General features: G+C 52.9%; 1 protein-coding gene across 2 annotated transcripts; it reads right to left on the reverse strand.

Moving 5' to 3' along the window:
* On the reverse strand, window positions 1-23941 carry NUMBL (NUMB like endocytic adaptor protein). 2 transcript variants are annotated; one of them, XM_036094997.2, is made up of 10 exons: window positions 23686-23941; window positions 20255-20339; window positions 18517-18656; window positions 17523-17597; window positions 17360-17434; window positions 16276-16416; window positions 9328-9517; window positions 5698-6000; window positions 2702-2824; window positions 1-1405 (listed from the first exon to the last, which is right to left on the reverse strand). In XM_036094997.2, the coding sequence occupies exons 1-10, from the start codon at window positions 23707-23709 to the stop codon at window positions 792-794; spliced, it is 1770 nt and encodes a 589-aa protein (XP_035950890.1). In that variant the 5' UTR covers window positions 23710-23941; the 3' UTR covers window positions 1-791. The 2 variants fall into 2 exon arrangements, with proteins under 2 accessions (XP_035950890.1, XP_035950889.1); XM_036094996.2 differs by having other exon boundaries at window positions 5698-6003; window positions 23686-23940.
* Between the last annotated feature and the right edge of the window lie 838 nt (window positions 23942-24779).

Below are 24779 nucleotides of genomic sequence, written 5' to 3' on the forward strand. Positions count from 1 at the left end.
CATCATTATATTCTTCCTTTATTGGCTGTCCTTGTATAATACAAATCTGTAAGTTTAGATACAAAAAAATCTGGAAATAAAAGATAGAAAAGTACCCGCCAGGCACCCCCCCATTCGTCCCGGACCCCTCCCCAGCGGGCACTGACGTGAGGTAACTGAGCATCTCCTTCCCCTTCCTCCTACCCCGCCTCCTGGGCCCCCAACTTGGCCCCTGCCCCCATGAGACCTTGGCCCAAGGAAGATGTGCCCCCCCCGAGTGGGGGGAGGGGGTGATAGGGGTGAGCACAGCATTGGCAGTGAACGCAGCAGGTGGGCAGAGGGAAGCCCTTTGCTTGTGCTGTGTATGGGAGGGGATGACCAGACTTGGGGTGGGCCCTCGTGTGGGGCCCAGAGGAGTCCCAAAGTGGGCATCCCTTTTCCATCCCACCCAACACTGGAAGGTGGAAGGTCAACAACAGAAACTGGGACGTGTCGCTTGAACCGAGGGCACTCAGTGGGACTGTGGCCATCCCATTGTGTCTGGGGTGCGGGTGGGGGGAAGGGCATTGCCAGCTTAAGTCTGGCAGTGAAATGGGTCCCGTAGCCAGGCCGGGTCCATCCCTGAATTCCATCCTGTCGCAATCTGGGCGTACAATGTCAGTTCTGTAGTGGTTGTGGGGGGTGATCAAGAGAAGGGGCTAGAGGGGGTGTTGGGGGGGCGCAGCCCCAGGGACCGGGACTAGGGAGAGGTTGGGCCTCCATGCCCAGGTGTGGGGCACCCAGAGATGCTGGGGCGGGCAGGGCGGCGCGGGCTACAGTTCAATCTCGAAGGTCTTCTGCAGGTCGCCCGAGAAGGGGTTGGAAGGCTTCTCTACAGCCGGTTTGCCTTCTAATGCTGCCCACTGGGCCTCAAAGGGGTCCAACTCAGGGGCCGGGGCAGGGGCCGGCTCCGGGGGCCAGGGTGCCCCATTGGGGCGTGGGCGGGCCTGGGCCCCGGGGGCAGTGGGCATGGCCGGGGGCGGGAAGGCTCCGGCTTTCCCAAGCAGGGTGGCGGGCTGGGGCTGGAGCTGGGCGGCTGAGCAGAAGGCGTTGGCCACCATCTGTGAGGGTGTGATGCCCACCACGGGCACCCGGGGCATGGGCGGGTAGCCCAAGCCCGGGTAAGCGGGCACAAAAGGGGGCTGCATGTGTGCGGGTGGCAGGAACACGGCCACCTGGGCGGGCGTGGCATCGAAGGGCCCCACGGGGGCGGGGAAGGGCTGCAGGGCGGGGGCCATGGGGGGCACGGAGGCCGCTTGCTGCTGCTGTGCCTTGGCCACCTGGGACACCTCCTCTAGCCACCTCTCGGCCTCCGAAGGGGTCCGCTTATGCCCGGGCTGGAAGGCCGCTGCAGGGGGCACGGAGGACTCACCCCAGGCAGAAGATCCTAGAGAGAGGAGAGGGGACAGTTGAGAGATCCCTAGGCTGGGGGTTGGACCCTGCAGCTGTGTGCCTTGCATCCAGCTCCGCTCCTCACTAGCTGTGTCGACTTCGGGGCAAACGGCTTAACCACCCTGCACCACGGAATGGTTCCGAAGTGCTCAGAAAACACAGTTCTGGGATTCTCAAGTCCTAAGATGGAAGAGTACGGGCGAGACTGACAATCACCAGCCCAGCTTCCCTTCTGATCGGTCAGTGCCAAACTTGTTACTAAATATATATATATATATTTTTAGATTTTTATTTATTTGTTAGAGAGCACAAGCAGGGGGAGCTGCAGGCAGAGGGAGAAGCAGGCTCCCCACTGAGCAAGGAGCCCGATGTGGGACTCGATCCCAGGACCCTGGGATCATGACCTGAGCTGAAGGCAGAAGGCAGCAGATTAACCGACTGAGCCACCCAGGCATCCCGTTACTAAATATTTTTAATAGCACCCTTAGTTCTGATTATTTTGACAATGTATCGTTTTGGGAGGCTAGGATTCTAAGATTGCGTGGATCTTTCTCAAGAGTGTACTGTACCGTTCCAACATAGTGAGCGAGGTTCGGTGGTTTTAAGGTTGTGCTTTCAAAGATTCTAGAGTTCTCAATTTATACTGCAGTTCCAAGTGCTTCCGTGGTTCTAGGATAAGCTCATGGCTCTAGGGTGATTCCAAGGTTTCATGGTTCCCAATCAGGAGGTTCTAATATCCTGTGATTTTAAGGCTGTAGGTTTCTAAATTTTATGGTTCTGAGACAGGAAGGTTTAAAATTGATCCCGTGGGGGGCGCCTGGGTGGCTCAGTCGTTGGGTGTCTGCCTTCGGCTCAGGTCATGATCCCAGGGTCCTGGGATCGAGCCCCGTATCGGGCTCCCTGCTCAGCGGGTAGCCTGCTTCTCCCTCTCCCACTCCCCCTGTTTGTGTTCCCTCTCTTGCTGTGTCTCGCTCTGTCAAATAAATAAATAAAATCTTAAAAAAATAAAATAAAATAAAATTGATCCCGTGGTTCTAAGTTGACCCCGTGATTCTAATGTTACCTCGTGGTTCTAGGATGAACCCATGGCTCTGAGATGACCCTGGGATTCTAAGATGATCCAAGGCTCGAAACGGACTCCATGGTGCTAGGATGGTCCCATAGCCCTTAGATGATCCACGGTTCTAAGCTCGTGGGATTCCCAGGTCCCCGGCGTCCGGGAGGTAGCCCTGACCGGGGCTGCAGGCGGGGCACTGCCGGGTGGCTGCTGCAGGAGCTGGGCTGGGCTTACCTGCTGAGGCCGGCGGTGGCCCGGGCGGTGGGGCTCCGGTGCTGGCGAAGGACGAGCTGATCTGTGTGCACAGAGCACTGATGCTGTCACTGTCACTGGCACCGGGAGGCTCCATCTCGGGCACTGGGAAGTCAGGGAAGGGTGGGGGTCAGCGAAGAGGCCCGGGCCCTGCCCTCAACCCCGTGCCCTCAGGTGGCCCCCTCTGACGGCCTGGGATCGTGGGGTGTGTGGGTCACGGGTCTACTCTGCGGTAACCAATCGGCCGTGGCCATAAATAGGCTAACTCTGTGCAGATGTTACACCTGAGTGACACAACAGCCAAGTGGTATGGGACATGCGCTGGCCAAGAGTCACAGGGACCCCCAAACCAAGGAGGACCTCGAGATCTGGGTATAGCTACAAACCAGAAGAAATATTTTAAATGTTTATCAATATATATTAATTAAAAATATGTCCAACCACATAGACGGCAAGAGGACTGACTTGTCAGGATGGATGTTGGCCCCACTGTTGTGCACCAGCTGGGGATCACTTGTCCGACTTTGGGTGGAGAAGCGGGGCCCTGTCCACCACACCTGGCCTGGCCAAGAGCATACATCATGAGGGCAGAGATGCACCTGTTCCAGCCAGCCAGGAAAACCTGAGCGTGTATGGTGGCCTCACAAGGGCTTGGGATGAACAAAGGTGTCATCTGAATAAACAACAGAGGGGCGCCTGGGTGGCTCAGTCGGTTAAGCGTCTGCCTTCGGCTCAGGTCATGATCCCAGGGCCCTGGGATCGAGCCCCGCGATGGGCTCCCTGCTCAGTGGGGAGTCTGCCTCTCCCTCTCCCTCTCTCCCCACTTGTGCTCTCTCTCTCTCAAATAAATAAAATATTCAAAAAATAAAATAGTGTCATAAACGCAGAATATTAAAAAAAAAAAAGAACAAACCACACCAAACAAACGACGGAGAAATACCAGTGGGGTGTGGTGTCTCAGCAAACGGTTGTCTCCAAGGGAACCTGTGTGATGCTCTGATGAGCATCAGAAAGAAATCGGCTGTAGGGCTTCGCAGGTGTGATGTGGCGGTGCCCAGTGGGAAGGGCAGCGGTTTCCAGGTCAATTCTAGGATGACCGGATTAGTCCAAATGGGTGTGCAGCTTTCTGAGGGTGTGACATCTCAGGGTGACCAAAATCCAGGCACGTGGCGTCTTGCTTGTGCTTCCCAAGCGTGAGCCAATCCAGCCACCCCCGTGTGACACACAAATGTTTTTGCAAGCACGTGTGAATCTGAGATGTGACTTTCGAGTTTGCGTGAATCCGGGTGTGTGGTTTGTGAGTGTGTGTACCTCCTCGTGGGCTATCTGGATACGTGCCCAAGTGTGTGTCAAGGGAAACATCGGCTTCTGTGACTTCCGAGGCTGTGTGACTTCTGAGTCACATTGAGTGTGTGACTTCTGTGTGTGGCACCCGTGACTCCTATGGATCTGAAAGTTCTGGGGGGCAGGTCACACCCAAGCAAGTGTGCCACTGGTTCCAGGCGCATGAAGCTTCCAAATCAGGGGCAGCCAGGGAGCGTGCTCGCGTCAGGCTGCATGAGGACAGCAAGCGCGAGGGTGTGTGACTGCCGAGGGACGCTGCAGGACAGGGAGCGCTTGTGCGTCACTCTCGACCAGCATTGGCATCTGCTTAGCAGTCACCTTTGGGAGCGGCCCAGCCTTCCGGACACAGATCAACACCTCCCACGCCAGTCCCCAAGGCTATAAGAGGTGGGCGTCTCCGATCTGGCATAGGGAAGCAGGAAAGCGGGCCAGACCCCGTGACTTCACAGACAGCTGGGAGGAAAGGCAGCCCTCTTGCCTGTCTCCCTCGGGCAGAACACGGCACTGGGCCACCTCTCTTCCCCCTTTCCCACGCAGACGTGGCTTTTAGATCATGACCTATGCCACCTCTCTCTCCTTTTTCTGGCCCGTGGCAGACATGAGTAATCAAACACGATGCTTTTTCCCCACTGAACTCTGCTCGCCTTCCCCCTCACCTGGCCAGACCTCATGGCTAAGAGAGAGCACTGGTCCTTGCAATTCCATCTCCCCTTTAAGAAAAACAGAACAGCTCCATTGCCTCTCCTAGCAGCACCCAGAGCAGACATGGCTAATCGATGATGATGTGTCGCCTCTTTCTTCAGCACTGTCCCTGGAAGACATGGCTGGCCAACGATGATGGGTGCTGCCTCTGCCTGATACTTTGCCTGCCAGTGACACTGCAAACCCATCACTATGCTCCTTGACCCCTGACCCCCATGCTCATGTGTGCTCTTCACCTCCTGTCTCCACTGGCCAAATTCTGGGAGCCCCTCCTTGAGCTAACATAACTTCTGCTGCTCTCTCTTCTCCCTTATCCATGGCAACCTTCACTAATTAATCATATGGTGTGCCACCTCGCTCCTTTTTCTTGCTCATGGCAGACCCTGTCAGGAGATCGTGCCATATGCCGTCATTCTATTCTCCCTGCCTCAGGCAGACATTGTTAACCCGTCGCAATCCTCCCTTTGTCTGAGCCTGTATCCTTCACCTAGCTAGATCTTATGGCTCCAATGGCCAAATGCTTGGAGTCTCAGCCTCCTCCTGAGCAAACAATGGCATCTAGGCAGCTTCTCCCCTCTCCCGAGCCCCTGGCAGACTCTGCTAATCAATCGTGATGAAAGCCACCTCTCTCATGTCCCTAACCACAGCAGACATTACGAATCGATCGAGGCGTGTGCCATCCTTCTGCCGTTCCTTGCCAATAGTAGACATCGCTAATCGATCATGATTTATACTACCGCTCTCTCCCTTGCTGGCGGCAGATGCTGCTAATCGCCAATCAACCACGATGTGTTCCACCTCTCTTTCCTTTCCCCTGGCAGACAGTGCTAATCGATCAAGGTGTCTACTACCTCTTCTCTCTGTGGTGTTCACTACGGACGGCGGTATGGTATTGCTCCTGATGTTCCTTCCCGCTGAGCCCCCGGGCTCACCTGTGCCCTTCACCTGGAAGTCAGTGCGGCGCTGCAGTGTGGATGGCAGCTCATTCAGCCGTAGGCTCAGCTGCCGTTTGAAAGGTGAGTTCTTCTGGCTGAGTGCCGGGAACCCACGGAAGGAGCCCTGGCGAACCAGCTGTTCCAGGGGGGCGTGGCGTCGGGGGATGGCGGCCGCACTGGTGCCTGCAGCCACTGGGGTGCCCGCCTCACCCTTCTCACCGGGGGATGTGGTGGCCGGTGTCGGGGACACGTGCCCAGGCTGGGCAGGGCCGGGCGCCGCAGTTGGGGCAGCTGCTGCCTCTGCTGGAGACATGGGGGAGACAGGTGGTTAGATACCCCACCTAGGCATTCGCTCCTCTCCCACCAAGTCCCCTTGATCATCTTCCAGTGCTGCCTTCCTCACCCACTGTGTCCTGCCTGTCCTCACGACAGGCTGGTCAGAGCCCTGAAATGTCTCTCATCCCCACCACGCCAGTACTGCCTGCCCCAGGAGGCCCTCGGGGATTCCTCCTCCAACCTCACCTTCTGGGTATCTCTCGCTTTCTGTCCCCAGTCTGGCTTTCTTTGCTGCTTCCGCTGTTTGCCCTTCTGAGACCTTCTGTCTCCCTTTCTGATTAATTTAACGAACACGTATTTGGAGCATGACGGATGTATCAGGCATTGTTCCAAGTGCCTGGCAAGTATGGAGTCATTCCATTCTCGCAACTACCCAGTGAGGCGGATATGAGCATTATCGCCATTTTACAGATGTGGACACCGAGGCCCAGCAATGGTAAGTGACTCTGCTGAAGCCACAATGCTAGGAAGGGGCAGGCTGACTCCAGTCTGTGTCCTAAACGAATACCCTAATCCTGCCTCTCCCTCTGGCCTGCTCTCTCCACATCATGCTATCTTCCTGTCATTCTGTCTGCAATTCCTTCTCTCCACTTCCCACCATTCTTCCCAACTCAGGTACTTTGCCCCTTCCTCCAGTTGCTACTTAGCATTCTAGACCCAGCTTGGCACACTTCTTCCTCTGGGGAATTTTCCAGATTATTGCAGCCCCTCCATTCTTTGTGGAAAGTGCACTGCTCCGTCACTCCTAAATTGGAAGGACCTCCTTGTCGAAGGGCAAGCATGGTGCCTTGAGGCTGTAAATCAGCGCATCTACAGCGAAATGCTGGGTGGTGTGTTCAGCAAATCATACCACACTCCGTAAACTCTCATTTTGCTGTGTAAGCTGTGAATGCCTTCTACATTGCAAAGTACCTAGAAATGATCACATCCTTAGGAAACAGCAAAACCCTTTGCAAACTCTAAAGTGAATGCATGTTCCTTGTAAATGCCAACAGCCTCTATAAACAGTAAAGAAACATCTGTACACTGTGAAGAACCGTGGACCCAGTGTGTTCTTTCGTAAGCACTAAAACATCATATACTAGATCAGGCCCACTGTTAACTTCATTTTGTCATCTGCTTGGCAGATGGTAAAATACTTTACAAATTCGAATAGATGATGTAAACAGTAAAATACTTTGTAACCTGTGAAAAACTTGTAAATTTGTCAAGAGGTATGTAAATGGTCATGTAATTTATACAAAGAAATATACTCTGGACGCTCTAATATTCTAGTGATAAAAACTTCTGTTTTCCTAACTTTTTAGTTAGAAATATTTTATTTTTATTTTTTACTTTGTTTTGTTAGAAATATTTTAAACTTACAAACAAGATCTAATCATGGAACACTGAGCCCACATGTTCTCCTAACCTATGCTCCCCACAGTTAACTCATTTGATCTCTCTTCCCTTCCACAATTTTTTTTTCTGTACCGTTCAAGTGCAAATTGTAGGCAACGTCCTTCACTCTAAAACCTCCAGCATATACCTCCTAAGAACAAGGACGGCCTCAGAACCACAGTACAATTAAATCCAACGTGGGTACAAGACGATGAGCTAATCTGTGGTCCGTGTTCCAATGTCCCCAGCTTTCCCGATCATGTCCCTTAGAGATGCTCTTTATAGATGGAGATCATCTAAGATCCAATTCAGGATCACACCGTGCATTTATTACTACTTGTCAAATCTCTTTAGTCTCCTTTAATCTGGGTCAGTTCCCCACTGTAAGTTCTTTGTAAATTTTAAGCAGTGTTTTCCAAAAATTTAAAAACTAGAATCCACATTAAAAAAAAAAAATACTGTGACTCAGAACACAGTATACTTATATTTTAAAAAACACACTGTTTTAGGGGTGCCTGAGTGGTTCAGTTGGTTAAGTGACTGACTCTTGATTTTGGCTCAGGTCATGATCTCAGGGTTGTGAGATCGAGCCCAGTGGAGCCTGCTTGGGGTTCTTTTTTTCTTTTCTTTTCTTTTTTAAGATTTTGAGAGAGGGGCACCTGGGTGGCTCAGTTGATTAAGCATCTGCCTTCAGCTCAGGTCTGATCCCAGGGTCCCAAGATCAAGTCCCCAATCGGGCTCCCTGCTCAGCAGGGTGTCTGCTTCTCCCTCTCCCTGTGCTTCTCCCCTCCCACCCTGCTTCTACTTTCTCTCTCTCAAATAAATAAATAAAATCTTTAAAAAAAAGATTTTTTATGAAGCACCTAGAATTTTTCAATTAAAAGAATATATTCTCTGGGTTCTGCTATGGCTCAGACAGTGTTAAAAAAAATTTTTTTTTATTTGAAAGAGAGCACAGGCAAGAACGAGTGGGGGGGGGCAGAGGGAAAGGGAGAAGCAGACTTCCCGCTGAGCAGGGAGCTTGATGCGGGACTCGATCCCAGCACCCTGGGATCATGACCTGAGCCGAAGGCAGACACTTAACCGACTGAACTACCCAGGCACCCCCTTGCTTGGGATTCTGTCTCTTTCTCTGTTTACCCCTGCTCACTCTCTCTCAAAAAAAAAAATAATAAAAACCACACTGTTTTAGAATTTACAAAATATTTGCCACTTACCTAGAATGTTAGAGATTACCAGATTTTTTTTTTTTTTTAAAGATTTTATTTATTTATTTGAGAGAGAGAATGAGAGACAGAGAGCATGAGAGGGAGGAGGGTCAGAGGGAGAAGCAGACTCCCTGCCGAGCAGGGAGCCCGATGCGGGACTCGATCCCGGGACTCCAGGATCATGACCTGAGCCGAAGGCAGTCGCTTAACCAACTGAGCCACCCAGGCGCCCTACCAGATATTTTTCTTGATGGCAACCCAGAGTAAGAAAAACCTTTTACACAGTAACCTGTCTCACACACACAGACACACACACACACGCGCGCGCAAAGACATACACTGAAATAAAAGTATCATTGAACTACATTTACCTTAATACATTCAGCTAATCTGATATTTTCTGTTCTTTTCTATTTCAGTTTTTTTCAGTGCCAGCCAGCCACAATCCACCAAGCTGACTTCACAAGCCATTAACTGGCCTTGACACACAATTTGAAATGCCTCGGAGCCTCCCTGACTTAGCAGATAATGGAGCGCTGGTGAGTTTTGCTGGAATCTGTGGCCTGCACAATATTGCCCAATAGAAGTGAGCTCTGTAAACTGTAACCAAACCCTGTGGTTGGTGCTGTGCTTTGTGAAGTGCAGACTCCCTGTGCTTCTGCCGCTCTCCCCCCAAAGTGGATGCCCTCAGGGCAGCACCCACCTTTCTTTTTCTCGGGGGCCTCTCGCTCAGTGGGCCGCCCGCCGCCGGACAGGCGGAAGGAGCCCTCGCGGGCGAAGCTGGTGCGGCTGGCGTCGAAGGCGGCCGTGACCCCGCATTCCTTCTCCCGCCGCTGTTTCCGCTCTAGGCAGGCCGCAAAGGCACAGCCCACGGCGTGGCTCAGCCTCTCGCCCTGTGGGAAGATAGGTCAGGCCGGACGCCAAAGCCCTGGGTGCCACCCGCTCGGTGTGTCGGGTGATCCTGGACAAGTCCCCCGCCCCCACCTCGGGACACAGATGACAGCTCCCAGTGAAAACAGCCAGAAACAAGAGTGCAGTGCTGTATGGCTCCCTTTATATGAAGTTCTAAAACCAGCAAAACTAATCTATGGTGAAAAAAGTCCGAAGCGTGGCTGTTCCTTAGGGGGTAGGGGTGGGGTGGGAACTTACTGGGAAGGGGCAGGAGGCTTGGTTGGAGTGGAGGAATGTTCTAGGTCTTGATGGGGGCTTGGGTTGCACAAGTATATGTAGTTGTTAACATACTTGGGTCTGTGCACAGCATGTATTTGACTTTAAAAGAAAATGAGTGGGAAATGAATGAATTCTACTTCACGGTATGCATGCTCGAAATGTCGGGGGGAAGTATTCTAATGTCTGCAACTTTGAAATGCGTCAAAAATGGGATGGACAGATGAGCGATAGAGTAAGCGCAGAGACCTAATGGCAGGATCTGGGTGGTGGGTGTACAGGGGACTGGTTACCATACAAGTCTTTCGGCTTCCCTGCGTGCTTGAAAACATTTTGTCATAAAACGTTGGGGGTGAAAACAACAGCCCCCATTGAGTGCCTACTTGAGAGTCTCCAAGGCCACAATGATGCTGGCTTCCTGCTTTCCAGCTGTGTGTTCTCAAGAGATCCGCGTCACCTCTTGGTGCCCAAGCCTCCTTGTTTGTAAAATGGGGGCCCTAACGGCACTCACTTAACAGGGTTGTTGCAAGATTTATCTATGGACTAATATATGCAAGGCATACAACACAGGGAGCCAGCCCAAGAGCCAGGCACAGGGAAACACCACAAAGGTGTCCCAGTAAATCTGTCCATCCTTTGTTGGAATCCTCACAATCATCCCAGGAGGTGGATATGCTTATGAACCCATTGTATAGACAAAGAAATTGAACCTTAGTCAACACATCCATTACAATAAGCAAGTGGCAGAATTAGGATGAGAATGAGATTGATCTGACTTCTGTTTCCTAACCAAGATGCTCAGCCACCTTTTAAAGATAAACTTGGGGACAAAAATCCTCAACAAAATACTAGCAAGCTAAACTCACCAGCACAGGAAAAGGGTTATGCACCATGATCAAGTGAGATTTATCCCAGGAATGCAAGGTTGGTTCAACATATGAAAATCAATCAGCATAATACACCACATTAACAGAAAGATGGAAAAAAGCCACACGATCATTTCCATGAATGCTGAGAAAGTATTTGACAAAATCCAGCCCCCTTTCATGATAAAATAAAAAAGTTCAAATAACTTGGAATAGAAGGGAACTTCCTCAATCTGATAAAAAGTCACAGCTAACATCATACTCAATGGTGAAAGAGTGAAAGCTTTTCCCTAAGAACAGGAACAAGACAAGGATGCCCATTTTCATCACTTCTGTTCAACGCTGTACCAGAAGTTCTAGCTAGAGTAATTAGACAAGAAAAAGAAATCAAGGCATTCACATTGGAAAGGGAGAAATAACATTATCTCTATTTACAAATGACATAGTCTTATATATAGAAAATCGTAGAGAATCCACGAAGGAACTATTAGTGGTAATAAATGAATTTGGCAAAGTTGCAGGATACAAGATCAACACACAAAAATCAGTTATACCTATCTACACTAACAGCGAACAATCCAAAAATGAAGTTACAACAATCCCGCTTACAATAGCATCTAAAATAATAAAATGGGGGCGCCTGCGTGGCTCAGTTGGTTAAGCATCCCACTCTTGATTTCAGCTCAGATTATGATCTCAGGGTCGTGAGATGGAGCCCTGGGTCAGGCTCTGTGCTGGGTGTGGAGCCTGCTTAAGATTTTCTCCCTCTCTCTCCCTCTGCCCCTCCCCCCCATGTGCATGCTCTCTCTCTCTCTCTCTCTCTCTCTCTCTCAAATAAATAAATAAATAAATAAATAAAATAAAATAAAATAATGGTTAGGAATAAATTTAACCAAGGAAGTCAAAGACATGTATGCTGAAAACTAACAAACACTGCTGAAAGAAATTAAAGAAGACCTAAATAAATGGAAATACATCCCATGCTCATGGATTGGGAGATTTAATATTGTTAACAATAGCAATATTTCCAAAATGGTCTATAGATTCAATGCAATCCCCACCAAAATCCCAATAGATTCTTGTAGAAATATAAAAGCTGACCCTAAAATTCACATGGAATTGCAAAGGACCCAGAACAGCCAAAGTCATTTTGAAAAAGAACAAAATAAAAGAACTCACACTTCCTGATTTAAATAGCACTCCAAAGCTACTGTAATCAAAATAATGTGATACTGCCATAAGGATAACATATAGATCAATGAAACAGAATTGAGAGCCAGATATTGATCTACACATCTATGGTCAATTGATTTTCGGTAAGGGTACCAAAACTTCAATGGGGAAAGAACAGTCTTATTAGCAAATGGTGCTAGGACAACTGGATATCCATATGGAAAAAATAAAGTTGGACCCCTACTTCACACCATTTACAAAAATTAACTCAAAATGGACCAAAGCCCTAAATGTAAGAGCTAAAACTATAAAGCTCTTAGAATAAAACATGGAGTAAATCTTCATGACCTTAGATTTGGCAATGGATTCTTAGATATGACACCAAATACACAAATGACAAAAGAAAAAAAGATAAATTGAACTTCATCAAAATTAAAAACATTTGTACATCAAAGGACACTATCAGGGGCGCCTGGGTGGCTCAGTCGGTTGAGCGACTGCCTTCGGCTCGGGTCATGATCTCAGGGTCCTGGGATCGAGCCCCGCATCGGGTTCCCTGCTCGGCAGGAGGCCTGCTTCTCCCTCTCCCACTCCCCCTGCTTGTGTTCCCTCTCGCTTTGTCTCTCTCTGTCAAATAAATAAATAAAATCTTTAAAAAAAAAAAAAGGACACTATCAAAGTGAAAAGACAAACCACAGAATGGCGAAACTTTTTGCAAATCATAAAACTGATAAGTATCTAGTATCCAGAATATATAAAAAGTTCTTACAACTCAACAATAAAAAGACAAACAACCCAATTAAAAAAAAAAATGGGTAAAGGATTTGAATAGACATTTCTCCGAAGATATACAAATGGCGAATAAACACATAAAAAGAGTCTCAACATCATTAGACAGTAGGGAAATGCAAATCAAAACCACAATGAGATACCACTTCACACCTACTAGGGTGGCTATAATTTTTTTTTTTTTGTATTTATTTGACAGAGAAAGTACAAGCAGGGGGAGCAGCAGGCAGAGGGAGAGGGAGAAGCAGGCTCCTGGCTGAGCAGGGAGCCCAATGCGGGGCTCGATTCCAGGACCCTGGGATCATGACCTGAGCCGAAGGCAGACGCTTAACAACTGAGCCACCCAGGTGCCCCTAGGGTCGCTATAATTAAAAAAAAAAAAGAAAAAAAAGGAAAGTATTAAGTGCTGGCCAGGATGTGGAGAAATTGGAACCCTTGTACTTTGCTAGTGGGAATGTAAAACGGTGTAGCCTCTGTGGAAAACAGTTTGGCAATTCCTCAAAAATTTAAACATAGATCTAGCATATGATCTAGCAATCCAGCTTCTAGGTATAGACCCCAAAGTATTAAAAACAGGTATTCAAACAAATACTTGCGCACCAATATCCATAGCAGCACTATTCACAATATCCAAAAGGTAGAAACCACCCGAATGTCCATCAGTGGATGAAAGTTAAACAACATGTAATATATCCATACAATGGAATATTATTCAGCCATAAAAAAGTACTGACATGCTACAATGAGGATGAACTTCGAAAACATGATGCTAAGAGAAAGAAGCCAGTTGCGAAAGACCACATACCGTATGACTCAATTTGAATGAACTATCTAGAAGAGGTAACTCCACAGAGACAGAAAGACGACTAGCCATTGCCAGGCTTGGGGAGGAGGGTGTGGGGCACAGGGAGTGACGGCTTAATGGGTCTGAGGTCCCTTTTAGGAGCGATGAGAATATTGGCAACTAGAGAGAGGTGATGAACAAGAAGGTTGAGAGTGTACTAAATGCCACTGAAGTGTACGTTTCAATCTGATGAATTTCATGTGAATTGCACCTCAAAAAAAAAACAAAGTTACACTTGGGGAATCCTGGGAGTTCTGCTGCTTAATGCTTCAAACCCAAGGTTCAGAAGTGGAAGGGAATGCAGAGAAGGTCACGCTCTTTACCCAGAGGAGATGGCCTTGCTCTTTTCTTGCTTTGATTCTTACCCCTAAGTACTTCTCAAGATTTTATTTTATTTGAGAGACACAGAGAGAGACAGAGAGAGAGAGAGAGAGAGAGAGAGCACAAAGAGGGGGAGGGGCAAAGGGAGAGGGAGAAGTAGACTCCCCACTGAGCGAGAAGCTGGATGCAGGACTCCATCCCAGGACTCTGAGATCATGACCTGAGCTGAGGGCAGATGCTTAACTGACTGAACTACCCGGGCGCCCCCCATTCCAAGTACTTTTCAAATGACAGCAACTATTCCTAGTGACTGAACACATGTTATGGGACTCTGTGTAGAACTTTCTGGGTGTGATCCTAACGAATGCTTCCCCAACACACCTGTGAGCAGCCACTGCTAACACCCCCATTTCATGGAGGAAGAGACTGAGTCCCTGAGAGGAAAGTCACTCGGGCTTCATGTCCCACAGCTAGGTGGTGTGACACTGAATCCACACTAACCATGTGGCCACGTGTTTTCCAAAAATAGCCACAACAAATTTCTGGCAACCGCCCGCTCTTCCAGAATTTTGTCACTCCCCTATCAGAGGTGGAGTCTGTATTCTCCCCACTTAGCCTGGGAAGACCTCTGCAAACGTCTGGACAAAGAGAATCCCACAGAAGCAAGGCTGTGTGCTTTCCAAGACCAAGACCAAGCAGGTGCGAGCTCTCTCGTTCTCTCTACTCACTTTGGAGCCGTGTGCCACCACGTAAGAAGTCCAGCTCTCCTGAACCCCCCTGCCGGAGAGTCCTTGTGGAGAGATCCTGAGATACGTGAAGAGTGGGGATATCCAGCTGGACTCCTGAGGTTACAGCTCCAAACACCATCGGATTGTAGCAGCAATAAGAGACCCTGGACCCAGCCCCACCCAGCTGAGCCGCGTCCAAATCCCTGACCTACAAAACCCCTGAGAGATAATAAATGACTGTCATTTTAAGCCACTAAACGTTGGAGCAATTTGTTATGCAGCAACAGATAGCTGATACAACTTAGGCTGCTATGCTCAGGAAACACGCAGTTGCTCGAGGCTCTGGTTTCTGAGATCTCCATGCTAGCCCCTGGCAGGCACTCACCAGTACTGACTAATCCATCCCGACACTCTCACATTGGTTTTCCACATCCGGTGTGAGGTCTGAGAGTGTGTGTATGAGTGAGGAAGTTGGGAGTACTGACCAGTTTTGGGAGTTCGGAGCTCTTGGGGTGGGGATTTCTGAAATACGAAGGAATCCCGTGAAAATCTGAGAGGGGTACGTGTTGTTTTACTTGCAAAGTATCCATTCCCCTTGCTTTTGATAACAGCACCCCAAATTCCCTTTGGGGAGGTCCTCCTCCATATTGGATGTCAGTCTGTGTGCTCCACGCTCCCTGGACCAAGGGGAGGCCTGACCCAAGCCAGGTCAATCCCATGCCTTCTTTTCAGAATTTTAACCTGGGACACTGGGAAGCTGGATTTATCTCTGCAGCAGTGCAGTGGAAGGAACCTCCCTCCTTTATGTAGCTGGAATGAAGATGCGAAGGCTGGAGCATGTGCACCCATTTTGGATCATGGAGTGGAGGCCACACTCCGGTGCCACGACAAGATAAAGGAGCTGCAGCTCTTGATGGGCAGAGAGGAGCCACACCAATCCTGCACTGCCTGCCTCTGGATGTCTTTCACACGAACCAGGGACGAACTTCTATCTCACTGAAATGACTGGCAGCTGGGGGTTTTCTGTCACAGCCTCAGAATCCTAACTAAGAGAATGTTTCTGAGAAGACAGTCCATTTGTGGCTTCCATCAGATTCTCGGCGGGGACCCTGATGCAGGCACAGTGAATCGAGGCTAAAAGAAGAGTGGGGGGCGCCTGGGTGGCTCAGTTGGTTGGGCGACTGCCTTCGGCTCAGGTCATGATCCTGGAGTCCCGGGATCGAGTCCCGCATCGGGCTCCCTGCTCTGCGGGGAGTCTGCTCCTCCCTCTGACCCTCCCCCCTCTCATGTGCTCTCTCTCTCAAATAAATAAATAAAAAATCTTTAAAAAAAAAAAAAAAAAAAAAAAAAAGAAGAGTGGGTACCCTGGGGGTATCATTGAGAAGGGCCCGAGGGACCAGCTGGGGGCAGGAAACTCTCTACAACTTGGCCTGGCTGGGGTTTTTATGTAAGCACGAGTTTATGGAGCCCTGCCCAGACCACCTGTGCATGTTACTATATGCATACAACCCTCATAAAAAACAAAAATAAGAGAAACATGCAGAACTATGGATAATGAGGAAGATGATAATTAATGTTTTCCTGGGCGCTTCTGATGTGCCAGCCGTCATTCCAAATACTTTGTATTAACTCCCTCCAGCCTCCCTGAACTCTAAGTTAGGAGCTGTGAGGACACGGGGCACGGAGAGGAGGGGTGAGTGGCTGGCCTGACGCCGCAGGAGAGAAGAGTCAGCCAGCTTCCTCCCGGCTTCGGTGATACTCACAGAGTCCTTGAGCGCCAGGAAACAGTGGCAGATCCAGCGGCGGGTGGTCCCATCCCGACAGATGTAGGAGAAAGCCTTGTCCAGGTTGCGGTCAGGGGCACAAAAGGAGACCTTTTCGATGGTCTGGTCTACCAGCAGGTCCTGGATGGTGGCCAGGGAAACCAGGAGAGGAACTTGAACTATCTTTCACGTATTCATTCAGCACTCCCTTAGTGTCTGCTCTCTGTCCTGTCCTGAACGGGGTCGGGGACGCCGCACTCATTGAAACAGAGGTGGGTCCTGCTTGAATGGGGCTCCCCCGTTAATGTGGGACTCAGGCCCATCACCAGAGAGAGACACGGGCAAGGGGTCAGGGCCGGGACGGGGGAGGCACAGGGACCGGTGGGAGCCATGGGGAGGTGCCCAACTCAGCTTGCTAAGGAGACGGGCCGAGCTTCCTGGAAGAGGTATTAACTAGGCAAAAAGGCAGGGAACGGTCTCTCTGCGCTCGGGAACCGCCTGTGCAAAGGCATCAATCCTGTTTGGTTGTTAACCTAACTCTTGTCATGTGCTGCTGCCTCCTTGGGCAGTCTCTGGGCCGGGAAATCAACGGTGAGCAAACAGATACTCAGATCCTGGCCGCGTGCACTGACAATAAACCCAGCACAGCTAACATCCACTGATCTGAGCACAAATACTGCACCAAGCACTGTTTTACACTGCGTGAACCTACCTTCTCATTTAGGGCAGGCTCCATGTTTATCCTCATTTCACAGATGAGGCAACTGAGGCCCAGAGGGGTTAAAGCTCATACTCTGGGTCACCCAGCAGATACGTGGGTGAGCTGGGATCCGAGCTAAGACGGCTGGCTGCTCCACAGCCTGTGATCACACCCACTATCTGTGCCAGCTCATAATAACTGCAGGACTCAGTCCTGAATTATGACCACGAGGTGTGCCAAGATGTTGCGGGAGCACATGGTCTAGAAGGCCCCGGAGGGAGGGACATCCTGGAGGTGGGTGGGAAGGCGTCCTAAGCCCCGATTCAAGCGGGGGGGAGGTGAGGGGCCCACCGGTGCCCCCTGCCACCCCCTCAGGCCTCCTACCTTGGTCTTGTCATCCACCACTCGGAGCCCGTCGGCTGACACCCAAAGGACAGACTTCACGGACTTCCGGCCCATCTGGGGCGGGGGAGGAGGATAAAGGGCCTGGTCAGGGCTGCCTCCTGGGGTCTGAGGTGGCCCCCTCCCGGCTCCACCCCGCACTCACCGCCTTCAGCTTCTTCACGGCATCTTCACACACATGCATCCCCCGGGACTCTTCCACCTCCACATGGCCCAGGTACTTGGCAGGGAGGAGACGGGAGCATGGAAATCAGCACAGTAATCAATACCTTCCCAGTGTCCCCTGAGCAGCTGTGATGCGTAACGCAAGGTCCCTCGCCCATCATACATATGAATCCACTCTGCACCTCAGCCCTGTGAGGCGGGTACTCTGCTCCCATCCCAGATATACAGATGAGAATGCTGAAGCAGGCGCTCTCTGATTCCCATCTTGCCTCTATTCCTGGGCCTTAACACGTTACCCTCTTCCTTCTGGACGACAGTGTCTGCATCTCTGGGCCTCAGGACTGGCCCACCGATGACCGATGGGAGCTGGGGTACGCTCACCCCAGCTCCCTCACCCTGTGGCTGGGATGGCTCTATTTCCCAGCATTCTTCCCCAGGGCTATTGGGGTGCCCACAGCTGCAGGTTAGCGACACACCCTTTATGGGCTGCCTACCCTTCCTCAGCCCCACCAGCGTCTCCCACACCTCCAGATGGACCCCTCACACTCCATGTCTGCTTCTGGGGGAAGGGAAACACAGCGGTTGTGACCACAGCTGATGGGGGCTGAGTTGGGATTTGAACCTGAATCCTGCTGTCTCCCTCACAGAAGCGCAGTGTGTGTTGTGAAGAGTCGTCCAGTGCCTTGTGGAAATTGTGAGCTCCCACAGAATAGGGTGACTCCAGGAAGAAGGTACCCCCCGCTCCCCAGGTAATACCTTCCTGGTACAAGAGAATATGTGTTGGGTTTTGATCCCGCCTTTGAGGGGCCCAGACCTTGGGGTCCTGCTCCAGCAGGCTCCACAGCTCTTTGGGAATGTGACCTGTCTTCTGTACAGAACGGGGCCTCAGCCAGCCCGCCCAGCACCGGGACCCGCGAGCTCACAGCTTCTGCCCGCGCCCCGCCCACATCCCCGCCCGCGCCCCGCCCACTCACCCTGACCGGGAAGCTGCACGTGCCCTTGCGCACCGCGTCCTCGTCTGCTTGCCACTGGTGGGGGCGCGACGCCTCGGGCACGTAGGCTGGTTTCCGCCGCCGCAGGCTCTGTCGTAACTTATTCATGGTGCCCGCCCCTTCTGGTGACACAGGACAGGGGCACGCGGGTTAAGGGCGGGGGCCAGAGGCATGGGCTCCAGGGGGATGGATACAGTGCTCAGGAAACATGGGGTCAGATAACATGGGATTTGGGTTACAGGGTTGGGGGGGGTCACTGGGTCAAAGGACATGGCATTCAGGGAACATGCATCAGCAACAGTCAGGGGACAGGGTAAGGCAGGGGAATGCCAGAGTCAGCAGTGGGGCTTCAGAAGAAAAACTTCAGGCCAGAGTACATGGAGGTCTGGGATGGGGGGGGTCATGAATCACAGCTTTTAGCAGTTTGGAGATTAGGGATGTGAGACAGGAAGTATGAGGATCCAAACTAATGGGGAGTCAAGACATTGGAGGGCACAGGGGTTAGAAGCCGTAGGGGCCACGAGTCATGAGGCCAGGGGTTTTAGGGGTAGGAGGTCAGAGGATGAGAGGGTCAGAGAGCACGAGAGTTGGGAGTTGCACGGGTTCAATGTGGGGAGACTCAGAAAGTCCAAGGATTGAGGTCCAGAACCCAAGCCAGAGGGTGTGGGGGCTGGGGGCTTGTCTCTGTCCCTCTGAGGTCCGCCCCTCTGTCAACTGTGTCTAGTCGAAGGCAGGAGCCCCCAGGGTGGTGTGCACCTGTGAGCATCAGATGAAGGTGGGGGAGTGGAAGTGGCCACAGTGGAGGTGGGGACAGTCTTCACTGACTGATAAGTCATCCTGACAGTCCCAGGAGGAGCATGAGGGGCCAACCAGGATAGAGCACCACCAGCAGATGGGGCCTCTGTGTGTGTGTGTGTGTGTGTGTGCAAGCAAGTGTGCAACTGGTATATTCCTGAACAGTGTCTAGATCTGAGCATACAGCGATAATCTATGAGTGTATTTCTGAAGACTATGTACAGAAGGACACAGGTCTGAGAATGGTTGTCTGTGAAAGTGTGTCTGGGAGTGCTGTCTGTGAGGGGGTCAGTGTCCAGGAGTGTGGTTGTTGTCCGTAAGTGAAGGTCCCGGAAGGTTGTTGCTGAAGGGTATCTAAGTGTGAGAGTGGTCATGGACTGTGTGTCAGGGAACATTGCCTGTGAGCATGTGTAGGAGCACGAAGCTGTTGTCTTCGAAAGGGTGTGTCCATGACCGTTGTTTTTGAAGCTGTGTGTCTGTGTGCGGGTGTGGCTATTGTCTTCGATAGCTGTCGCCTAGGACAGTGTGTGACTGAGTTATCCGAGAGTCCGTGTCTCTGGCCAAGAGTGCCGCTGTTGGTGGTGAGGCCGTGTGTCTGTGGCTTTTGTTTGGGAGGGTGTGTGTGTCAGAGTGTGTAGCTGTTGTAGAGAGTGTGGGTTCATGCGTGTTGTTCTGAGGGTGTGTCTCTGCCACCGAGTATCTGGGTAGATGTGTGAGAGCAGGAGGTTGTTGTCTGAGAGTGTGTTCATGAGTGTTATTTGTGAGGGTGTGATTGACGGTCACTGAGTGTGCAGGGAAGACATTCGAAGGTGTCCACTCATGAGTGTGATTAAGCCCGTGTGAGCACAGGGACAGTTCCCCTGGTCGTGCGAGGCAGACCCACACACTCACTCAGCCCTTGCCCTGGCCCCAGCTGGTCACTCACCTGGCTCCGTCCTGGAGGTTTCGGGGGGCCCCGGGGCCCCACAGGGGGCTGGGGGCAGATGTAGCTCAGGCCTCCTGGGTCCGCCCTGCCCAAGGAAGGGAGGAGAAGGTGAGAAACTGGCTTGGGTTGGGGCTCAGTCCCCTACCTCACCCCCTCTTTGGACAACAGCCAAACCCCCCCATCTCAGGTTCCCTGATGAGAGCCCCAGTTGTCATAGCAACTGTTACTAGGGAGACCAGCCACCTGGTAGCAAGGGCCCAGGAATGAGTAGGTGTGTTTCGGGGGGCATGTGTTGGGGATGTCCTGGCCTCAGGAGGCCCTCAGTACCCAAGGGGATGGTGTGAGGAGGGAGTGGCCTTGACCCCTAGACACATGTCCAGGCTACACATAAACATACTGTCACATGCGTGCATGCATGCAACTCAGGTCTAGAGTTGTCCCCGGCCCCTGGGCACAGGTCCGCACGTGTGACTATGCACAGAAACCACCCAGCTGCACACGCCGCATCACACAGACACACGTAAACGGCGTCTGCCACTATCACCAGCTGGTCACACATCCGTGTTCACAGACACAGACGTTTGTCCATGTGAACAGCAAGCCCCAGCCTGCCCGGGCGCTGCCACGAACATCTGGTCACATCAGCTACTGGATGTTTGGTCGCTTCTTGTTTTCTCAGCCGCATACAGAGAGCTGGGCCCGGGGACACGCACCGGAGCAGGACTCCCTCCCAGTGACATCTCCTCAGGCCCCCGCCCGACACACTCGTGTTGCAGCACCTAGAGTCACACCGGTCAGAGGTCGCCCATCAGCACGGAGTCACGCACGGACACAGTCCCAGCCACACACACCTGTCACGCACGCTCCACTGCTGCCCGATGATGTGTGGTCCTGGGTGCACGCAGACACACCGACACGCATTCAGGTGCTGCACGGTCACAGACGCCCGGTCACAGGGACACATGTGTGGTCACAGCACCAGCCACACCTAACATGGAGAGTCCTCCCCAGCCAACCACACACAGAGACACGGACGGCCCTGGCCTGTGCGGGATAGAGGACCAGGCACGCACACTGAAGACATGCATAGAACCACCCAGAAACGACTGGCCCTCGGGATGGCCACGCTCAGGTACGGCCAGACGGTTGCTAGCTCACAGTTCCAGCCATACACGTTTCAGAAATGGCCACGTGTGCCAAGCCACACAGCATCAGTGTCCACGTTACCCAGCCATACACCCTGGCCATGACACAGTCCCCCAGTGTCCCATCCCCGGCTGCACATGTCACCCCATCACAAACACACAGGGAGAAGCCTGTGGCCACGTACAGTCGCAGCGCCATGTGGACAGACGCACAGTATCTCACACAGAGAGACATCAGCACACAATTTCTACGTCACACGTCATAAGCACACAGTGACGAAGAGACAGAGCTCAGAAATGCGGTGACCCGGACATAGGGCTCATAGCTGCGTCTACACAGAAGACACAGTTCCTGGTAGAGCCGTGTACGCAGTCAGGAGAGTCACCCGGTTACCAAATCACCTAGATGGAAACCCATGTGGTCCAGCACGCACACAGGGACACACACACACACCAGAGAGCCACACGGCTATAGACACGCGTACTCTCTCGGGCCACGACATACACTTACGTACATAGAATCACCCAGGGTCGCAGACACGCAGGTCACACACAAATCTAGAAGCCACAATCACCTAGACCCCCCCCCCCCACACAAACACAGTACCTGGTGCCACCACACACAGACACAACTAGAGCTTGAGTCACACACGATGAAATAACCTCAGTCAGGGGTTCAGACCCCTACTCCAGTCTTTCACCCAAATCCCACGCAGACACAACTATAAATGCCCACAGTCACTTAGTATCAACACACAGAGCTAGATGGAGACACAGATGTGACCATGAACACACAACCGTTGTCCTACACGTCACAGGGCCATCACACAACCGGGCACCATGTGTCTTCATATATAATGGCAGGCACATACCCAGAGTTGCAGGGGCAGTTGTGTGTCACATAGACATATGTGTGACCCACGTATACAATCAGTTATAGACGCAACCACAAACACTCACAAATCACCGGGAGAGTGGCACATGGCCACAGTCATACACACAACTCCACGTACACAGTCCCAGCTCCACCCACAGCTTGTCGGCCACACACTCGCCCAACCCCAGACCCAACACACACACTGTCACAACCCAGTTATAGTTACCAAAGCACACACCCAGGGTCACAAAAGACGTAATCACAGACACAACCACACGGTCGCAACCATGCACATGCACACCCAAACACAGACTAAAAAGTACAGGGTTCTGCACAAGGAGTAGCTGTCACACACACAGAGTCACACAAATGCTGGGGTCACACACAGACACCATCGTACACATTACTAGACACAACCACAAAACACAGACACATGCACAGGATTCCTCAGAGTCACCAGCTCCAGCGCACACGCATGCACACACACACTGCCACGGTCACACAAACACCGGGTCACACTCTTAGCCACCTCCCTATCGCTTGGTTCCCCCCTTCCCCCCAGGTACCACACACAAAGCCGCCGTCACCGCAGACGCTGCAGACAGACAGGGCTGCACTGGGTCCCTGGGGAGCCGCCCCCCACCCCCAGCCTGAATCTTGGAGCCTGGGGGGCCATACCCAGGAGAGGGAGGCAGCACATTGTCTGCGGGTGGGGCCGCTCCCAGGCAGCTGGGCAGCCCCAGGGACCCTTGACCAAGCCCTTGGGGGTTGCCTGAAATTTCCCTATTTTATTCAGGCTGGGGGGCGGGGGGTGGAGTCCCAGGCACAGGGACCTTGTTTTGAGAAGGGGCTATTCCTGGGACGCCGCCCAAGGATTGGGGGGGATGCTGTGCTCAGGACGTCTCTGAGGCCTGGGTACAGACTGTGCCTGGAATCCCCCCCAGGCCTTGGCTTGGTGGGGAAGCTGTGCCCAGGGACCCCCATCCTCAACACCTTGCCTAGAGGGTTGTTGTGCTCAGAGACCACCTCAGGCAGGGAGGGGTAGGGATTGCGTCTGCTCTGGAACGGCCTCCTGGAGGCCTTGGCCTGATGTGGGGTTGTGTCCTGGACCCCATCCCCAAAACCTTGCCCAGGGAGTTGTATCTAGAATCTGTCCCCCTGTCCTTGATTTTTTTTTTTTTGAGGGGCAGGTCTATGTCCAAGGGCCTTGGCAAGAGAGGGCCTGTGCCCCGAACCCCAGTCTCTCAAGCTTTGGCTTGGAGGGGGCCTGTTCTGGACCCCCACCCAGGCCCACCCTCCCCAGCCTTGGCACCCTCTCTCCATCCGGGCGCCGCGGCCGCCTCCCACCCTCCGCCACATCAGCAGCGGCGCCGCCCCCCACCCCAGTCCCCCTCTCCCGCCCTTCTCACGCTGGCCGCCGCGCTGCGGGACATCCAGGGCCCGGGCGCCCCCGCCTCCCGCGGCCCCGGCTGGGCCCGGATCCCCGAGCGCTGCTGCTCCTGTGGCGGCGGCGGCGGCGGCGGCGGCAGCTCGGTCTGACGCCGGCCGGGGCCGGGGGCCGGGGGATGGTGCGGGATGCACGCGCGCGAGCCTGCTCCGCTCCCCGGGAGGATTCCGTTCCGGGGGCGGGGGAGCGCCCCTCCTGCCTGGGCTCCCCGCCCCAGCCCCGCCCATTGGCCCGCCGCCTGCGGGATATGCAAGAAAACCCCGCCCCGGCCCGGCGCCTGGCCGGCTCAAGCCCCACCCCCTGGCCTGCAGGCCACGCCTATACGCAGATATGACCCCGCCTCCCCTGGTGCGGCCACCGCCCCGCCACGCCCATTGGCCAGTCCCAGGCTGAGCCAGCATGTGAGCCTCGCTGAGACCTTCCCCCAGGCCCGTCTAGGCGTGGGCTCTCTTCCCCTCCGTGACCCTTGACCTCAGGTCTCCTTCTGTTCCATGTCCGTAAAAGAGCTGCATCAAGAAGCCCTTTGCCGCCCCACATACCCAAATCTTCCAGCTAACCCCACGGTTCTCCCAGCCCAGCGGGGGCGGGCAGAAGCGGTGACGAGGCACTTTTTGCAAGGAAGGGGAGGGGGAATGAAGAGACCCCGGCGTTCTAGTGCGTGAGCGGTTCGGCTTCGGGGGCAGGGGCGCCGGGGTGGGACCAGGGCGCGGTTCTGGCCACTACTGCACCCCCGCTCCCACTCAGTCCTGTGGGTTTGGCAAAGCAGCTGGCAGGGGCATTACGGCCCATTAGCAAAGGCGAGGTTGCCGGGAGCCGAGGGGAGGGAGCGGGGAGCCTGGGAGGTTGGGAGGGGGGGCAGGCCTTCTCAGCTGCCACAGCCTTTCGAGCAGGTGGTCAGCACGTGCGGGAGGGGCGGGAGGGGCGGGAGGGGCGGGCGGGGGGGGGCGGGTGGGAGGGAATGGGTAGAAGGAGGTTCCCGGCAACAGATGGCCCAGGCTGGGCTGGGGCTTTCAGACCAGAGGATGGGAGGGGGCTGGCCATCTGCACCTGGAGGCA

The sequence above is a fragment of the Halichoerus grypus genome, chromosome 15, assembly GCF_964656455.1.
Source record: "Halichoerus grypus chromosome 15, mHalGry1.hap1.1, whole genome shotgun sequence".
Classification (NCBI taxonomy): domain Eukaryota; kingdom Metazoa; phylum Chordata; class Mammalia; order Carnivora; family Phocidae; genus Halichoerus; species Halichoerus grypus.